Raw genomic sequence first — 20,619 nt, 5'->3', positions numbered from 1 at the left:
ATTTTACCTAATTCTTAGAATGTGTTGTTGTGAACATACATTATACAATGGTTTACATTTTCGTCTTGCTTCAGTGTTTGTTTATACTGTTATGACACGTGCAGACTCGTGTCTGTTACTTAATTAAAACAACAATCATAAGCACTATGTAACATTATGTGATAATATTCCTGTCTGCAAGATTACTAATTTCTGACTGCAAGCCAATTCATAAACAATACTTTAATTTTCATCGTTTAGCCAAATTAATAAAATAAATGAATTTTGATATTGAATTTTATCTCTGAATTTGGCGTACCGTGACACGCCCCCACTTTAAACTAAGGCATCTCCGATGACGTCCAGATCTTATGTGTAATATCGGTTTTTGGAGAACTTCGTGTATAAAATTTACATATTATTATTTCATAGTACATATAACACTGATTACACATGTAATTTCAAAAATAAAACCAAAAATTTTAATGTTCAGTTTGAGCAAAAAATGATAGTTAATAATTTTCACGGTTTTTTTCAAAGTCCAATCAGTCTTTTCATTATATCGAACAAATTATGTCAGATAGCAGTTCTCTGCATTTGCTTGCCATCTATCGTAACAACACACAACTACTTGAAGTCTTTATATCTTCTTGCATTTATCCAACACATTAATTATTCTATCCATCCTAAGTATTTTCTTATGAACTTTATAACGATGCACTCACATTAAATTGTATATTCACATACATGACAATATATTTTACGCACTTTCACTTTTACTGTACATTGATTTTTATCAGACACTCAAGCACATCAACACTGAATTTGCTCAATTGTTTTTACAAACTTGACCCACTTTGAGCTACCTGGTTTTCAACTCTGTGCCAACGCTTTTAGATTAAATGCTGGTGTTGCACAAATTACTTATTTCTTTTTCTTTTTCTCCTTCTCTCGAGTCCGATTAACCTTGACCGATTCTGCATCCTTGCCACGTCTCTGAATGAGCACGTCCGTTTTCTAACACACATCTTTCCAAGTCAAGTCATGTTAAACCGGTTAACTTTTATCACTCACTGCACTAATATTTATGCAGTAATACACTCTAATTACTCATACCATGAATCCAACTGTCTTGGATGTGGACGTTATGACAATGGTTATGCCAATCAAAATAGTAACAATCAGGGTAGGAATAAGAAGCCCATCATTTGTTTTAAATGTGGGAAGGAAAATCATATTGCAGCCCACTACTTGAGTAATTTAAACTAGTTCAGAGGGTTGATGAACGCGGGCCATGAACTCCTAAGCGTATAAAAGTCCCCCTCCTTGTTGAACGAGCTCTTCCACATATTATGATTAGATTGAATGGTAAGGGTAGCCCTATTCTCCTAGATAGTGGCTCACAAATACATTGTATTTCGGCACAGATGGTACCTCGTAAGGTTAAAATGTTTCCAACGTCCAGCGTTTTGAAGGGAGTTACGTGTAAGACTTTACCAGTTAGTAAGATAACGTTGGTTCGATTCCAGGTGGGGTCTAAATACTTCTGTCATCCCTTTAGGAATATCCCTAGCTACCCGCAACCACTTTTGCTGGGACAAGATTTTTTGTTAGCTCACGAGGCCGATCTGAATCAGAAAGATCGCTCATTAGTCATTACTAGGTTTGGTAAAATTCCTTCTGCCACCTTGCCTAAGTCTTCCCATGTGTGTAATGTGTCTGCTGAATTTGCGACCATGATTAAACCAGTGTTTAAAGTTGTGTCGTCCACGTGGCTACCGCCTCGTTCGAAGGTGCGAGTTCCTCTCCGGAAATGTTATGACTTAGTGGGGTCCAGGGAGTGGTTACAGTCCCTTAAGTTAGTACCTGCGGTGGTCAGCATTCTTCTTCAAGAATCTTTTGTGGACAACGTTAATTCTTTTATTTGGGTAACTAACCCTACAGACAAAACATTTTTGTTGTGGAAGAATAAGGTTGTGGGACTTGCTGTAGACAAAAATAGTGAACATTTGTGTACAAACGTAACCGAAGAGACTGGCTTTCAATCTCCTAAAATACCTGGTTTTGACGTAACCTGTGTTAATGTGAACCCGGAATTGAATAATGATCAGAAACGGCAATTGTATGAGCTTATTGCAGAACTCAAGGATGTATTTAGTTGGTCGCCTGACGACTTTTCGCAGGCTCGTGGGTACGAGCACGATATTCAACTTAAGGATCCTAATTCTTTTTCAGTAAAACCTTATACGATACCCTACCATCTTCGCGATGCCGTCAACGAACAGATCAAATTACTATTGAAACAAGATGCTATTAAAGCGTGTCACTCTCCGATCACTCTAGTACGTAAGAAAAGGGGTTCTTATAGGCTGATCGTGATCTGAGAGCTGTTAACAGTCACGTGATTCCATCCAGCTATCCTGTACCTTCTATGCAGGACATTCTAGAGCGTTCTAGTGGCCATATTTGTATCGCAGATCTCACTTCAGGTTTTTATCAGATTAAATTAACGGAAAGGAGCCAACCTATTACCGCCTTTTCCATCCCGGGTGAAAGGCAATACTGTTTTAAGGTTCTTCCTATGGGTCTGGTTACGAGTCCGAGTGCTCTTAATGATGTAATGAAACTTACGCTTGAAGGTCTAGAGGAAGAATCCGTCTATTATTACTTAGTCGATGTCGTCTGTGGGTCAGACTCATTTGAACAGGTTCTAGCAACAACAAGGAAATTATTTCAAAGACTCTGAGAGCGTGGATTGAAACTCTCCCCGGAAAAGACCAAACTAGCGCATTTTTCACTCGAGCTCTTGAGACACGTAGTTTACCAGCAGGGGATATCAATCTCTGACCGGATTGCTGATTCTATTAGAAATTACAAACGACCTAAGACGCAGAAGCAGCTTAAGAGCTTTTTAGAACTGTGATCCTTTGTTCGATCTTACGTCAAGGAATTTTCGACCATCGCGGAACCCCTGTTAAGATTACTCAAGAAGGAGGTTCCCTATAAATGGACTGCTGCGCAACAACAGGCATTTGAGAAGATGAAAGAAGCCATCATCTCCGCTCCAACACTGATGAGATACGACCCCTAGAAGGATGTGCATGTGTACTGTGACGCTAGTCTACATGCGTTGAATGGAGCGATCCTAGAGCCGGAAACCGATAAAGAGGATGCGCCGTTGGTGCCCATTGCCTTTTGCAGTCGAGCATTGAGTAATCAGGAGCGTAGATATCATCCCTACCATCTTGAATTAGCTGTGATCATCTTTACGCTGCGTCGTTTCAAGTATTTTCTTTTAGGAAGACATTTTTATTTGAAGACTTATTGACACCTTGTCAAGAAATGTAGACTGTCAAAGAGACCTAGAAGACGAAGAGAAGAACCTTGAGGAGCCGAGAGTTTTCACGATCCAACTCGATGACACGCTGGGAGAAGAACAAGGGAGGGACTCCTACTTCAAGGATATTATTTCCTTTTTCGAGGGTAGTAAGGACCAGGATTACAACCTAGAACGCCAGGCTCTGTGCTTTGAAATTAAAGATGGCATTTTATTTTGGAGACATCGCCATCCGTCAGCAATTCAGTTACTGCCAGTCATTCCATCGACTTTAAGGGATAAAGTTTTCCGATCCGCACACGAGAGCACGTTGGGTGCGTCTCACTCTGGTTATGGGAAAACGTACCAATTACTGTTACGTTCTGTTTACTTACCCTTCATGAAGAGATTTATAGCTGACCGTTGCCGTCGATGTCAGGTATGCCAGCGCTTCAAGAAGACGCCTGGGAAGCCACCCAGAGTTCTTCAAACTATGCCTTCTGTTTCACCTTTCTATAGAATAGCCCTGGATTGCGCCGGTCCCTACAGCGATGCAAGTGCCCTTCGGCATAAGTATTTAGTGGTTGCTGTCGATTATAATACTAGATATATGGTAACGGCTACAGTTCCCGATCAAACTGCAGCCACGCTCGCAAATTTTTTGTACAGTCATGTTTTTCTAAGGTTTGGTCTCTGTTAAGAAATTTTGGTTGACCGGTCTACAGCTTTTACTGGAATGCTTTTCCAAGAATTACGTAACATCGTTGGAGTTGAAATTAAGTTCGTAAATCCCTATCAGCATGAAAGTTCCGGGATCGTAGAGGTCCAGATTAAACATTAAGAGGCTTTGTTAAAGCGTAAGATTAACCCTTTAGACAGTGGAAGTTGGGTTGACCATGTTCCTGCGGTTACCTTTTCCCATAATGTCACAGTAAATTTATCAACGTCATTCTCGCCTTTTTCTTTGTTCCATGGCTTTGACTCATATCTTGAACATCAAGCCACGATTAATGGACCATGTTTGTAAGTTTCCAACGAAGATCGTCTGGCAACACTGCAAGAAATTAGGGAAAAGACCCAGGACAAATTGTATGATCGTTTCCGTACGACAGCTAAGTCGTACAATCATCGGCACATAGCTGTTAAATATAATGTTGGACAGCGTGTTTGGATCTATGATCCTACTAGGAAACGAGGTCATGCCAAAACCTTTTCTGGTCACTATTTCAGCCCAGGTCTTGTAGCTAGAGAAGACCATGCTAACGCTTACTTTGTTAAGTATAAAACAGCCAAAGGAAGGGAGAAAATTGAATCGATCACCGTGACTGGGTTGAAACCATAGTTTCCAGACGACCCTCCACCCGAAGACACCGACCTGTCTGATGATGTTTCTTGTATTCGTCAGGAAGATCTTCACGATAGCAATCAAGTAGAAGACATTGAACATCTTACTCTTGTGTCGACTTTAAAGGAGCCGATTCAGTATATACACGTTACTGACGCTGAGGAAGTACCTACGGTTTCGTCTATGCAATTTCCAAAGCCAACTAAGAAATCACTATATAATGTTAATGAAGACATTAACAAGAAAATTAGTATTTTCTATGGAGATATAGCTAAACTTAAATGCGACGCTATGGTTATTGCAGCCTATGAAACCCTAACGCCTGGATCTAGTGTTGATGGAGCAATCCATAGAGCCGCCGGAGAACAACTAGTTGAAGTGTGTAAAAAGCTTGGTTCACTTCGACCAGGACAAGTAAAAATGTCGCCTGGTTTCAATCTCCCTGCAGCGAATGTATCATTTACGTGGCTGGTGCTTCTGAAAAAATACAGGCTCATAAATTTTTTGTCACACTTGAGTAAATTATTTGTACCTGTGTTCCTCTGGAGGCTGAAACAGCATGTCCTCAACAGAGATCGTTTACCCTTCCATTATTTCGGATTTCGTACTCAACATAGCACCACTACGGAACTCACGCAAGTAGTAATCACTTAACAGTGACGTTCAATAGAAAACGCCACATCCTTGGAGTGTACCTCGATGTTTCAAGAGCATTTAGTAAAGCTTGGTTAGCAGGACTCATATATAAAATATACACCCATATTCTTTCGGCTTGTGTTCTAAATTTATTTAGTTCTTACCTCATTGGCAAAATATTTCGTCTGACTTTTGACGGTCAAATCCACGTCTATGCCTATTAAAGCAGGTATTCCACAGAGAGCTGCACTTTCACCACATTTATATTGTAATATCCCATGTGATGTTATAAATAAACAATTCCACATGTCAGTGTTTACAAACAACACCACGTGTTCCCGCAAGAAGACTTCACATCAGATGGATCTACAACCACTTACAGACGACGGCTTCTAGCCCCCCCCCACGGACTAGCAGCACCACCGCCACCCAAGGAACCCTACAAATTGAATGGACAAAGGCAATTCGGTACCAGTTTTCTGGTGTCCCTCCTATTGTTTCCTTCGGAACATTAGGAGTAACCTAACCCCAGGGCCTCTACTCTCCTTCGTGACTACGTTTATCGTTTCTCCTGGCTTAGCCTGCTTTAGGGCTCTGACTAGGGATCCTAACCTCAGCAGCTTAGCCTACTTCGGGGCTCTGGTGGCCAACGAACCAACCAACAAACCTTGCACGGAGATTTGGGCACCTCATACCACTGTGCCAAGCCTGCTTCGAGGCTCTGCAGAGATCCTGTCTGCGACTTTACTGTCAAAGACCATCTAGAACTAACCTTTGATATTAGAGGGATTAATTTGTACAGTATTTTCTAAAAATACTTTTATATAGAAATTGTATAATAAAATTGGTAGTGGGATTTCGATTCCGGACACTCTTTTTATTTACGCTCTACCTATATCTATATGGGACAAAATTTTACAATATAATCTGCATACTGCCGATCTGCCGACCCAGCACTTTGCTTTTTTGCAACATATGCCGACCATACTTCCTTTTTCACGACCAGTAAATCACTTCCACAGTGTTACGTCAATAAGAAACTTCAACTAAGCCGTTTTCCAGAAAAGACCAGAAGTTGAAGGATAAAAGTCAACGCCGACAAAAGTGGTGCAGTCATATTCAGTAGAAGACGTATCTGTGGCCATCGAAATCTGATCTATGAGAACGCACACATTCCTCACGCCTAAATATTTTGATGACTTTAAGCAACGAGCATTACGCAAATCCTCAGTATTATACCAAAGTTTCGCTACAGTTCAATTTCTCATCAGGTCAGAGTGCACATATTGAAGATAATAGTCCTGTCCACACTTTCTTCTGCATGTCTTGTCTGGCAACATGCTTAAACACTCGCAATTGTTCAAACTAGAGCCGGTCGTATCATCACTGGTCACGACAGATATGCACGCAACAGACAAATTCCGGAAGATACAGATATGTCTCCTGTTCTACGCCATCTCTGCCGTAGGTTCTGGAGTATTTTACCCAAGCATATGAACCCAGCTGTTGCTAACACCGGCACTCAATGTGCTCTACGGAACGTCCATTGCACGTCACGAATAAAATAACTTTCCAGAGCTCGAACTAAAGTTATCATCAGACACTCTGCGACAGTTGCAGATGTAGCCTACCATACCTACCAACACACTACTAATAGATACCTTTCCACCTTTACGTTTGGATATCCTCTTTATCGCATCCTATTCACGGAGTCAGGTGCTTCGAGCTGATACTCTATACAAAGTCCAACATTACCGTGACCGTGACCGTACACAGCCATCATACAGAAAATATAGTTAAATCGTCTTTCAGTTATTACAATAAACGAGGATAAAGTGATGCATATGCATTTGTCAGAAAAGTGTAAATTACGCTAGCTAAGTGTCTGACAAATTATTCTCATCTTTTGGAAGGCTACACCTAAGGTATTGTGAAGTCACACAGTTTGCATCTGACGTTGTTGTGACTCCGGTTCTGGTATTTTGCATCTAATCGTTTATATTATTGGATTTGTCAGTCTACTGGGAAAGCAGCAACACTTCGGTGATTATCGAGCTAGCAAAAACAGTCACTAACATAAACTAAGTGGCCAAGCAGCAGCATTACCGTGCTTAGCAAGCTAACCAAACAAGTCAATAATAAAAACAAGGTGGCCAAACAAGTCCGTAACATAAACTAAGTGGCCAAGCAGGTGCACTTCGGTGTTTAACGCGCTGGCCAAACTAGTTACTAAATTCAGAACTATAAAACAACTCTTATTGCTGACGTTAATACGAAACCACTCTCTTCAATGTCGGGTCCTCTTGTTCAGCGTTCGAGTTGAACGGTATAAACTACCGCCCACTGTTATGGGCCCATCAACTGACCACCCATGGGTGCTTCTACCTTCATCATATCAAACATGGTCAACCTCTAGCCTCTCACTAGCTCGCCAAGCAAACTGGGACCGATCACGTTTACCCAAGAAAGAAAAGGATACTGAAGCTTTTCTCAGTCCTCCTAGATCTCGTGCAGGCAGCATACAATCTCAATCTGCGCCATGTGTTTCCGGAGAAACTATGGACGTTGGTAGTACTCTCAATTTTGCCTTTCTATTTAAGAATCATTCTGCTGATTTCATAGGCATCCAAAAGTTGTAAAAACTACTACGATACAGTTTCAGGCTCGATATCTATCAACTAAGACCTCTAACAAATCATTTTCAAAACCAAAGTGAGACGAGCAATGTTTGATGTTAACAAGAAGCATCACATACCAAACAGAACAAAACACTACATGCCAAGTTGATAATTAAAAACAAATGTAACTCGGAGATTCTAGACGATTCTCCTTCACCAAAATGAATAATCAACGGCTAAACATTTTGTTGCTGCTCGTCTGCTTTCCACATGTCACTTTCAATGTTTATCACATGCCTCAAGTGTAGTTCTGCTAATTTTCTGTTATTACACACAAACGCTCCAGGTTTTAATTTTTCAACATCTTTCACCTTGGATGTCGTATTACTTGCCCCAACATAGAGTTTTACTTGAGACCACACGAGTTCAATCAGCTTGAGCTCACAATGACAAGGAGATAAACAGTGTGTTCTTGTTCTTTAGCGCATTCGTAAGTCATATTTTTCATATGTAGGACGGTGAATGCTTATTAGATCATTCAAATCTTTACTTAACATATTCTCATCATATTCAATATGGTGTAACGTTAACAATATTTCACGTTCTTGAATTTGTAACATGCATATATTCTCGTTTTTCTAAGAGTCAACCTTAGGAACAGCTTAACCATACGCAATTCACCTTCCGAAAGTCCACTTACGTGCAGTTCTTGTCTTAAATTGTAAAGCTTAAAGCAAGAAACTTGTAATTAACCCAAACTACCCAAACTACCCCAAAAAATAAAAACTGAACAGCAGTACATTCAGAAAAAATGCAGTATTTGTATTTCAATCCGTGGAGTTCTCTTATTTCTACAACACGTATATAGATTCTAATAGAAGCGAACATCGAAAGCTCTTTGAAATAATCGTGTTTTCGTTCTATAAAGGAATATTAAAGGTGTGTGAAGTTAATGTCTCTCCGTTTATGGAAATTCAGATGTGAAAAGCATTTGTTTGGTGCACCGTGTGGTTTAAAAGACACAAAGCTGCCAATATGTGGCCAAGTAATATAATACATTAAGATGAAGACATCAGAAGAAGGGAGAAAAGGAAAGACAGCGGAGCACGTCGTGAATACAGTCATGGAAATATGAATTCAGACGTCACTTCAAGTAGCACAAGGATGGCATTCCTGTGGCTGTCGAAGTGAAAAAAGTTTCTGAAAGTGAACTAAAATTTGTGATTGATGAAAGGGCGTCAAGAATGGTAATTGGCGGCGTTGACCGCATTGAGACTGCAATTTAAGATCAGAACTGGTACAGTAGATTTATGTAAAAATCTATCCAAATGTTTTAGAAATAGGACATTCGAGAGCACTTTGTTTCTTTATACAGTATATAGTATAATAGCATTGTACTTGAGGGGAAGAGGTTATGTAAGGATTAGACTATGTTATTTATTGTCTACGAGATGCCAGTAAGCTCTTTATAACATTTTAAGTGTGATAAACTTTGAGAAAATTCTAGGCACTGGCTATTCTAACAATTTAACCTTGAAAGACGTCCTACAGACGCTATTAAGTAAAAAGAAATATCAAAATGTCATTAAATTCTGGACATTGGAAAATCTGTTTTTTGGGAGATACCCTATAGATGCTATTTGTGGAAGAAAATGTATTTTTTCAAAATATATATGATAGTGTCCATGCTGTGACAAAGTAATTTTTGTTTTAAGTCAAATGTTATTTTGAAACGGGGTTGTCGTAGAGATGTTATTTATTAAATGCAGACTTGAACATTTCTGCACCACGCCCAAAGTGGATGGACAATGTGTAGGTGTGATGCAATGTAACAATTGATGAAATTGTTGCAATGTAGCAATTGATGAAATTGTTGGAATGTTGCAATTGATGAAATTGTTGCAATGTTGCAATGACCCAATTGACGCACATCCTTTCAGGAAAAGGATGCTTTGTTTACTAAAACTGTGAAGAGACAAATTTTGTATTTTTTGAAAAGTTAATATTTTTCATGCTTTAACACGGAAAGAGAGTATTCCTCTCTCTTGTTTTCCTCCCGGAAGGAAACAAACTTGTTTTGTTTGGGCTCGGAGAATTTTCTTTTTAAAACCTGATGAAACACAGCGCATTGGACTCAGGAAGTTTGCTTACCCTACATTACGTTTTATCCTGAGAATAGAACCCCTGGATTTATTTCTTTTAAGTTTTGTAATGAAGTGTGACCTCGAGAGCCTAGTGGGAAGTGAAATTCGCAGACCTGTTTTGAGTTTGGATTGATCTTGTCTTGTTGTGGTGGAAGCCATTTAAGAATTGAACTATTGTAGACTCTTGTGTTTATATTTACAAATTTATATGGCACATAGAGTTGAAATGGTACAAGGAGTTAGATATCAACATTCAATGTGCAGCATATATATGTGGTACAGCATTTATGTATGATGAAAGCATTTGGCTGTCTGTAGATACCATTTAAGCATTGACTGAAGTCTGCGTGTGTGATATATTTTTAAAACTTTTGAGTGAATCGAACATTGGAATCAAACCCGGGATTGTTCACAGCACAAGGGCATGAAGTAAAAATAGATATTATTTCGAAAACAAAATTCATTAGTTTCAGAAACTTGACTAACGGTATTTCTTATTGCGAATTATTTATAGGTTTATAGCAGAGCTGTTCTACATAGTTTACGTAGCAAACGATGCAAGAAAAAAATTAGAAGTTTTCCAAGAAAAAGATTCAAGTAAGTTCCTCTTTATTTGAATTTTATGTTTTAAACTGCGAAAAGTTTTAAAAATGTTCAGGAAATATTTTATTTTGTGATATTCTGTTTCATTTGAATAAATGTAAACTTACTAGGGAAATAACAACACAAAATACTTTCACGCAAATAACATTTTCTTCACAGAACATTTTTTCAGGTAACACAATTAAGAAATTCTTGTATACATAAGTTAAAAGTGGTTAGAGATAAATCATCAGATAATTGTATTAATAATATGTATCACAAACAAAAGTGTAATGAACTTTAATGAAAGTAAATGTTACGAAAATATGAAGAGATTTATAATCTATCAAGAAATTTTCTAACTTGATAATTAGAATTCACCCGGATGTAAGGGTTACATATTTAAATGAATACGATTTTACTATAATTGATATTTTGTATGTGTGTATGTATATAAAATAATAATAATAATACTAATAATAATAATAGAAAGAAAGCATACGTATATTTTTTGTATACATGAAATTAAAATATATCATCATCATCTTCTGTTTGCAATGAACATCATGAAAAGGTATTTACACGTTATAACTTTTGGTTGAACTTTCATTCAATTGTATATGTATTCAGTAACAGAAACCAGTTAAAAATTATAAAAGAAATTTTTTCTAGGAAAACCTCAGTAATGACAACCCAGCCACTCAGTGCCTAGTTTGGGGATGCGAGTTTGAGTGAAACTGGATGCCTTCCACTCACCATCTAGAATGAGTGGGATAAATCTAATATTCATATGCGAGAGGTTTACCAAACGGGGATAAATACTAATAGGAAAACGTTAACTTCATTTAATTGATATCACTATATTTCTCATAAGTTAGATTTGACTGTAAGATTTCGTGATGCTTTTAATAACGGATATTAGGAACGTTTGCCAGACGAGTATCGCAACGATCGAGTATTGAACCTTTGAGCCCTGAGTAGGTGTAACACATCCTGAAGATTCTGGTGTCGCTCCAACAATGACCTCGTGTCGAACGTAGATCCTCTATGATGATACTCCTGATTACTGGACGGCGAGGACGAGCATTGAGGTATGGACTCCTCTCAAATGCTTATCTGGACGTGACGTTCTACGTGGTTTAAATAATGTAGTTCACGATGACTTTCCTTTGGCTGTCATCTGACTGTCTGGCGATTTTTAACTAAGGTCCCCAAGACTTAATCATGGACTGAATTTGACTGCTCCTGACTGATCACCACTGATGACTTCCAAGACTCGATCTTGAACCTCCAAGGACTGATCACTGATCTCCAAGGACTCCCTCCTGAACCTCTCTCATCCTCTGGTTTTGTTGAGCCTCATCCACTTCTGTCGTCTGCTTGTCGTCTGCTTGTCGGCACGTGCGACCCCTTTTCACATGGAAAAACAAATTCCTTCCATGTGTCAAGACTCAAAAACTGCAACCCTCGACACACTCTGATTTCTCGATTCTAAGCAATTTCCGCATATCCGTGATTTCGTGAAATTCGTGAAATCTTACAGATTCTCTTTGTACAATGCACAGAATCTGGCTAATGCGAGAATAGACGCATTGTCTGCATTGTCTTCCTGCATTGCCAGACTCTCGACGAAGACATTCTATTAACATTTTATTTACAACATTATGCTGACTCTGGATTAATAACATTGTGCAGCTTGCATTATATCTCATACATAACATTCAATCACCTTAACCTTAATATACGATTCTTGTAACGTAAACATTAAAAATAAAAACAAAATTGAAAATATACAAAATTATTAACTCGAAAAACGAGTCCTGCCACATGGCCCCCTTAAAATCTTGGTTGCTTCGCAAACCAAAGTAGACCTCGTAAGAGGGCGATTTTTCATGAACTCCCTGTACAACATACAAAGTAGTAAAACATAAATGTGAATTTGAAATTAAATAAGAAATGTGTAACTCTGCAAAATAGTAATCTAAACATTAATTGATATTCCTTCACCTAAAACATTAATGTTATATATATATTTCAATCTTTAATCATTTACTTAATTAATATAATTATATGATGAAAAACTTCAAAAATGTATTTACAAAGTATATGCTCACGACATCTAGTGAGTTTTCAGTGAATTACTTGCTCAACACTTTTGCACAAGTACTCCGTGCAAAATTACATATATGTTCATTTACAGATACTCTTGGTTAATCTCTCTTCGCAACAACGCTTTTAGGTTTCGTATTACAAAAATTTTCCACTACTCTTACTGTCCATACGTGCCAACTGACGCATTTATTGGCCGTATTAGTAATGGTTATTCATCATTCATTTCCATTGCCATTTGGTTGGAAATCTAGAAAACAAAACTCTTAACACAGTATTAAAACATAGTACACTGATATTTTATCGTAGCACTGTAAGAAAACTGAAAATATAATTGTTTTATTTTCATCATAAAATTTAAACACAGATATTTTAAAGTTGAGGGAAATAAAATCTTGCTGCAGGACGTTTGCTATGCTGCTCAAGTTCCAACTTGGTAACTGCTGTTTCATCAGTTTTCGACCAAGGTTAAGATTATTTCCGCTCCAGTAACTCTGTTTGCGCGTCACTCTTGTACGGATAACACTGGATGTTAATATGCACTACCAAATATTTCGTTATTTCTCTTAAAATATTGTGTTTTTATAGCACAACTACATCACATGGAAAAAAGAACTCTCTTTTGATGTCTTTCGGGCACTCGGTTTTTCCGTGTTTGTCGAAATTTTCAAGAAAAACGTCGGTTTTCGTGGTTTCACAGTGTCCCATTAATGTATTAGTGTGTTTCTCATCTTCTGTAGTGATGTGGTACAAGTGTGTGTTTTCCCACTCAGTTTCAGTGCTCTTACTACAATCTGCTTTACTATGATCTGGCAAATTATTACAAATAGTGATATCAGTGCTTTGTGGCATAGTTTTAAGTGTTGGTTTATTCTTATTTAATATTGTGGCGTAGAGTGGTGAAACTTGTGAAAGTACGTAAGTCTCAGACTCATCTCTACCACTTACTTCTAAATCTATATTTGATCTTACATTATTTTTACTATTTCTTACACTATTTTCGTATTTTCTCTCTATCCTATTTAATCTTATCAAAATATAACACGTAATAATTACTATTACAACTAATACACTTCCTAAAACTAACGCTGATATTAATAATAATATTGTATTGATGTCCATTTCCTTCGTTTTTTGGATATTATCTGAAATAGACGAGAAATAGATAAAGTCGGGATAGGCCTACTTAAAATTCGTAGAAAATTACATTTATTATAGTTATTTAAATAATTAATATTCCTATCTTGTGTCTGCTTACACTTTTTGCGTCCTAAAATTCGCATATTTTGAAGCAGTCTCACTTTGTTCTTTCTGTGTCGAGCACACTTGCTACTTTCTCAGTAATTCTCGTGCATGACCGTTATAACTTTAACTATGTGTGAAATCCCTCTAACCATAACTCGGAGATTCTGTTTCACACTTAAAAACTCGTATTTTCAATATTTTCTACCATAAATATAGCACTAAATTATATTCGCTATATCTCTCTATATTTAAACTTTTATTTCTTATTACATACGTATTTATGTACTTTAGACCTTATTTTAATCATCTACGTGATGAAATATCATTAATTATATTAAATAGTAATTTTTCTGTAATTTTAAAAAATATTTCATTGATTTACGCTCGGACTGAGTTGTACGCTGAAGATACGAGATTCTCTGCGTGGCGGGATAATCACTGAATCCTTCGTGTTCGTTCGAGATCACTCGGAACTGTTCGTATATCGTCTGCAGAGTTCCGTGAGACCTGGAGTGGAGACTAATCTAGCCTCTCGCGGGGTCTTGTCTATACTCTCTCGCGGGGTCTCTTGTTCATATTCTTACCTCTTGCTGTTCAGAACGTCCAAAAGCTCTTCGACGCCAATCCATACTGAATTATATATGAGCATTGCTCGTAGCGTTTGCAAATTACATTCAACAATAAAATAAATAATTCTAATCATTCTTTTCAATCAATATTGATTGATTATTACTAATTTTAGTGAAATATATTATTTTCTTTTCTTTTCTTTTCTAAAAACTTACAAAAATTTTGGACTTTAAAATTATTAGTAAATAAATTATTATTACTAATTAAACTAAACATTCTGCAATACTCTTTGTGAACTATTTCTAGCTTTATCTATGCTTATACACATATTTTAACCCTTTACTTTACCATGTACATACTAAATAAAATTCATTATTCATTATTTTATAGAAACACTCGTAGTAATTATGCATATATATTATTTACTACTACCATAATGGTAATCTATTACTATTTTGTCTATTCTTATCTATTATTAACTATTTCTATTGTTATTATTACTAATGTTATTACTTTCTACATTTATTTTCCTTATCCCTTCTTGAATGTTTGAATGTTTTTGACTTTATCTATCCTTGTTTGATGTTACTATCCTAGATTTGTCTAGGTTATCTATTCTCATCTATTTTTATCCTTATTTCATTATTTTTTTTCGTTTACACCTAAAACGGAAATGGGACATCGTTCGGTACCGTATTATAATACAACCTTTTCGGTTTGGGTAGTATGACCTATTATGGACTATTATAGACTATAGACTTTATTTACTTGACTTCATACCTTCCTTTGGTGATGGTGTTTACTATTGGTGATGGCTGTTTGGTGAGTATGGAATGCATGATTTGTATACACTTTTGACACTTTTTACATGTTTGTTTACATTCGACTTCATCGTTTTTTTTTTCAAAATTAACCAATATTTAATTCTATTGTTTACAATGTGGTTTACAACCTTTTCGAGACTTTTCCGTTCTAGTGCAAGGAATATTAAAACATTTTTATACAATATGACACTAAATGAATTTATTATTATTGTTATTATTATTATTATTATTATGGTTCATTGTTTTCTACTTTATATTTTCTTATTGATTTATACAATCTACAGTACAACGCTATTAAAGCTACGACTGAAACAACTAACACTAATATGATGGCTGCTATTACATACGTGATGTAATTTGTTTTGATTATTAACAGTGGTACAGTGGTATCCACTTTCAGTTTTAATAAATTTTCCGCTAGATTATTGAGTTCCTCGTGGTGTATACTAAAATTTAATTGCTTGAGCGTCCAATTTCCTATCAGACTTAGATGTTTATTATTTACGCTTATTACTTTCTTCGTTGGAATCGCCAATTCTACAAAAATTAGGTTATCAAATGAACTATACTCAATAAAGTACGAACAATTATTCCCAAAATTTACCTTCGTCGATGTGACTTCGTGATGTTTTCCTAGTTTCGTTACATATCCTTCTACCAATGATGAGTATAATACTCCAGCATGAGTTTATTTATATACTACCTTGCCTAGGTATTTCTCCGTTTGTTGTTCGCAACCACTTAGTGATCCATTGAAAACAATGTTGTTCAAGCACTTAGCTGCATCATCTAATGATATCTGCTCACAAAAATACAAGAAACTCTTGAATTCGCATTTCGATCGATCTAACGTATGATACATTCCATTAGCTAAGTATACCACTTCCGGTAACTTGTAATATGTTCGAAAATTGTTCGTTAGGAAACCCATTGAAATCACATTAAACATCTTTGATACAGTATTTTCATAAACAATAGGCGTTTTTAGTAACAAGTCGATGTTGTTTTTATTATAGTTGTATTTCATTAAGTAGATCGATGACACTCTATAAAACATTCCTATGTCGAAACGATAAATTGAATGCTTCAAAATATCATGACTAGTTATAAATTTGTTTACATATAAATTTAATAAAATATGATAGGATAATTGGTTGCTAAGTTAAATATTTTATTAACTCTCTCTCTAGCTAAATGCGAAAATAGATTGGTCAAAATTTTCCTTTGGGCTTGCTGCAAGTAGCAATACATCTCTTGCAGTTTACTCCTTACATTCTGAAGTACATGATGCACCTTTACTACCACACCATGCATAATAGATATTTCCTCGTTATGTGATATTTTTAACTTGTGAATTTCTTGAGCTAACACGTTTTCATGTTCAGACAATTTCTGAATCGATGTTGACAATTGCTGCGTGTGTATTAGGTTATAGGCTGACAAACCTATAGACCCAAATCCTAATAACATAGACCAAATTGAACGTTTAGTTCTTGTTGACTCCATACATTTAGAACTGCCGTTTATAAAGACAAATTGACATGGTATTGAATTTATTATATTAATTCTAAATTGTCTTTCCCTTTCTGCGTACTCTTCTAAAATATCGTATGACTCACTACAAACTTTGTGCATAGGCAGAGCTTCGTGAAAGTTTACATGTAATCTGATAGTTGTATAAACCATATTTGACGCATGAACCGCCAACGAATCTTGCGTTAGAGCTATTCCTACGTCCTTCATAGTTAATTGATGATGGTCGTCTGAGTTTCCAAAATGAACCATAACTATCAACTTTATAAAGATGACCAATATTGTTGATTCCATTATATACTGATTCCTTTTTAGTCTCGAATAAAAGTCTGTAATTAGTAAAACCTAATATTAATTTTTCCCTTGTTGCTATTCATTTATTTATTTATTTGTGTTTTAACCTACTTTTACCAATTTATTTATTTATATGTATCCTATATCTTATTTTATTTTCTAGGTGTCAACTGATTTTAATTTTAATTTAATTTCACATTCCATACATTTATTTATTTACTCAAAACTCTAGTAACTACAATCCAAAAAGTGTCTATCGATTCGGGAAATTTCCTGATGGAGATTAGCATTTCCTCCAATCTCGGGTTTTAGGGTTTGGTTGAGAAAGTGCCCCCTTTCTGACACTTCATCGGTAGACCCAATTTGTACCATAGTTACAATAGACCCTAATTTAAATGTTTAAAAAAAATTTTTTTTCACCAAATTTAAATTTATTCTTCGCCATCCGATGTTTGATCGATATCACCAAACTTTTCACCATTCTTACTCTCTACAAACAATTTTAATCGTCTTAAGTCTATAGTGTCACTCTTCTTTTCACCCTTTTTAGTTTCATACTGCACTTTGTATGAGTTATTATTAATTTTGTCCACAATTACCCCTTTTGTATTGTAACGGTTTCCGAAGCATGCCGGCAAACCTGCTCTTGGCATTTCTCTAATTAAAACTTTTTGACCGATCTCAAAACTTGGTTGGTCAAACTTTTTCTCAATTTGCTTCTTCTGAGATCTAAATTTTCTCTGCAAATTTTTATACGCCAATTGTCGTGCCTCTTTTATGCTCTGAAGTCTCACCTCTTGTCTTGTCAACGAACTCGCAAGGAATGTCTAGGTCCTGCTCAAGAAACGTTCTTGGTTCGACACCATGCAATAAATAGTACGGCGAAAAACCAGTACCATCATGCACTAGCGTATTAATTGTAAATATCAAACTCGGTAGTATCTCATCCCAGTTTGAAAAATCTTTGACAATGTAATGCTTCATTACTTGTTGTAATGAGCCAATGGCCCTTTCTGCGCTTCCTATCGAATAATGGGCACTTGTATTCGCAAAATGCAATTCCATCCCAAATTTTTCAGACATTTCCTCCAAGATTTTTCTGCGGTGAGATGACAACCGATCCAGATGGAGCTGAGAATCCACCCCATGTTTCGTAATAAGATCTTCGAATATTACTTGAGCAACGATCTCTGCCGTTACTGCGGGTACCGCTCTAGCGATAACAAATCTAGTAGCATTATTTACAAATACTAGAATATACTTATTTCTGTTATTACGAGACAACTTGAAAGGACCGACCTCATCCATCACGACTGACTGGAATGGAGCATAAGAGGGATACGTCTGCGCGTGAAATGGTACTCTCCCTGTTTTCCTTTTCTGTATCTGACAGCTTATACATTCACCTATTTTCTCCATAAAGAATTTCTTCATATTCGGAAAATATATTAACTTTAGTGCACGTCTGTAACACTTCGTGTAAGAAAAATGTCCACCACCATACACCGAACAATGTAGGTTCTTAAATACCTGTTCTCTTAATGTATAAGGGATACATAACAATAACTTCGTACCACCTGCCATTCTCTGTGTTCTGTATAGCCTGTTGTCTTTTACCGTATACCATCGAGCTTGTTTTTCGGCTTTTACGTCTGCATCTTCTGGATGTTCAATTGCGTGCGTTATAGGACCGAAAAATGAATCTTTTCGCTGTAACTCGCCAACATCAATATTCTTGTCAAAGATCAAATTGACTTGTAAATCTTCGGAATTCACTTTTAACGTTTCTAACTCAATATCATCCACTGTCGGTTCAATGTCGGTGTTCCTGGACAAAATATCACTAGGATTCTTTTCTCCAGGACAATGCACCGGTGTGTACTTATACTGGGCTAAATCTAAACTCCATCTCACAAGTTTCGGAGCTAACTTCGGCGATGTTTGTAAATACTTTAACGCTTTACAGTCGGTATATAGTTCGAATTCTTTATTGAACAAGTAATAATTGAATGCTCTTAAAGAACTTATCACTGCCAATATTTCTAACTCCACTATATGTCTTGTCTTTTCTTGTGGACGTAACACGCGACTGTAGTACGCTACTGGTGTCCATTCACCATTAGCCTGTTTCTGCATCAAGACGCCACCAATCGAACTAGTCGATGCGTCAGTGTACACTCTCGTGTCCAAATCTTCCCGAAACGGGGCTAATAATGGTGCATTCATTAACGCCGATTTCAATCGTTCAAAAGCCTGCTGATGCGACTCATTCCATTCAAACTTGTGACCCTTTTTTAAAATTGGTTGAAACGTTGACGTGCTTTTGGCATAGTCCTTACAAAATTTCCTAACGTAATTCGTTAGTCCAAGAAAAGATTTTAATTGCTTAACATTATTCGGGGCCTTACACGCTTTAATTGCCTGTATGATCTTCGGGCTAACCTCATATCCTGCGTCACTGACAATGTGTCCAAGAGCTAAAATTTTCCTTTCTATGAACTGACATTTCTCTACTGACCGTTTGAGACCGTAATGCCTCAACCTTTTAAAAACTGATTGTAGTACGTCTACCATTTTCTCCTGATCGTTAGTATAAAGAAATACATCATCCATATAATAGGAAACTGACTCCGGATTTACGTTTGCCAGGGTCATCGCCATTATTTTTGTATATATAGCGGGCGCTTGCAAATACCCCATTGGAAGAACTCGATATGAATAGGCTCCTACTCCTGGTATGTTGAATGCTGTATACTCTCGTGACTCCTCAGAAATAGACACTTGATGATAAGCTGATTTCACATCTAAAATGCTAAAGTATTTATGTCCTCCCATGCAAGTTAGAATTTGATGGATCGGAGGCAGCGCAATGCTATGCAGTTTCACGCATTTGTTCAAAAATCTACAGTCGAGAACTGCCCGAATACCCCCTGATGGTTTTTGTATGAAGAACATAGGAGAGTTATAAGCACTAGCACTTTCTTATATTATGCCCTGTCTTAACAAAATATTGATTTGTTCCTTTACTTTATCTCTTAGCGCGATTGGAATGGGATATTGGTGTCTTCTAAACGGTACTTTCGTTTCCAACTCGATATGGTGCTCGAAATGCTTAACCTGACCTAATTTATCATCTTGCCATGCAAAAACATCCGCAAAATTATAACATAAGCTCTCAATTCGCTCCTTAATTTCAGGTTTCGTCTCTGTTCCAAATTTCAATCGAGATTTGTCAAAATTCTTACGTGATCTTAAAATACCGTCTATATCCTCATTCGATAATCCTTCCTTCTTCAATTGGTCTTCATCTACACATTTCTCAGCTTGTCCTAATGTTACATTTGGCCTTAATAAAATTGATCTATTGGATGGATTAATGATTTCAATCCTATTATTCTCAGCCGATAAAAGTGCGCGCGGGATC

At 36.7% G+C, this 20,619-nt stretch overlaps 1 protein-coding gene across 1 annotated transcript; it reads left to right on the top strand.

Moving 5' to 3' along the window:
- Positions 1–1,715: 1,715 nt before the first annotated feature.
- Positions 1,716–15,724, top strand: LOC145674103 (ADP-ribose glycohydrolase MACROD1-like). Its single transcript, XM_081743928.1, has 3 exons — positions 1,716–1,772; positions 4,701–5,054; positions 15,653–15,724. The coding sequence occupies exons 1-3, from the start codon at positions 1,716–1,718 to the stop codon at positions 15,722–15,724; spliced, it is 483 nt and encodes a 160-aa protein (XP_081600054.1).
- The last annotated feature ends 4,895 nt before the right edge of the window (positions 15,725–20,619 follow it).

Source organism: Thermobia domestica, chromosome 17, assembly GCF_964235325.1.
Source record: "Thermobia domestica chromosome 17, izTheDome1.hap1.1, whole genome shotgun sequence".
In the NCBI taxonomy this organism is placed as follows: Eukaryota; Metazoa; Arthropoda; class Insecta; order Zygentoma; family Lepismatidae; genus Thermobia; species Thermobia domestica.
This window is presented reverse-complemented; position numbering and strand designations above follow the sequence as displayed.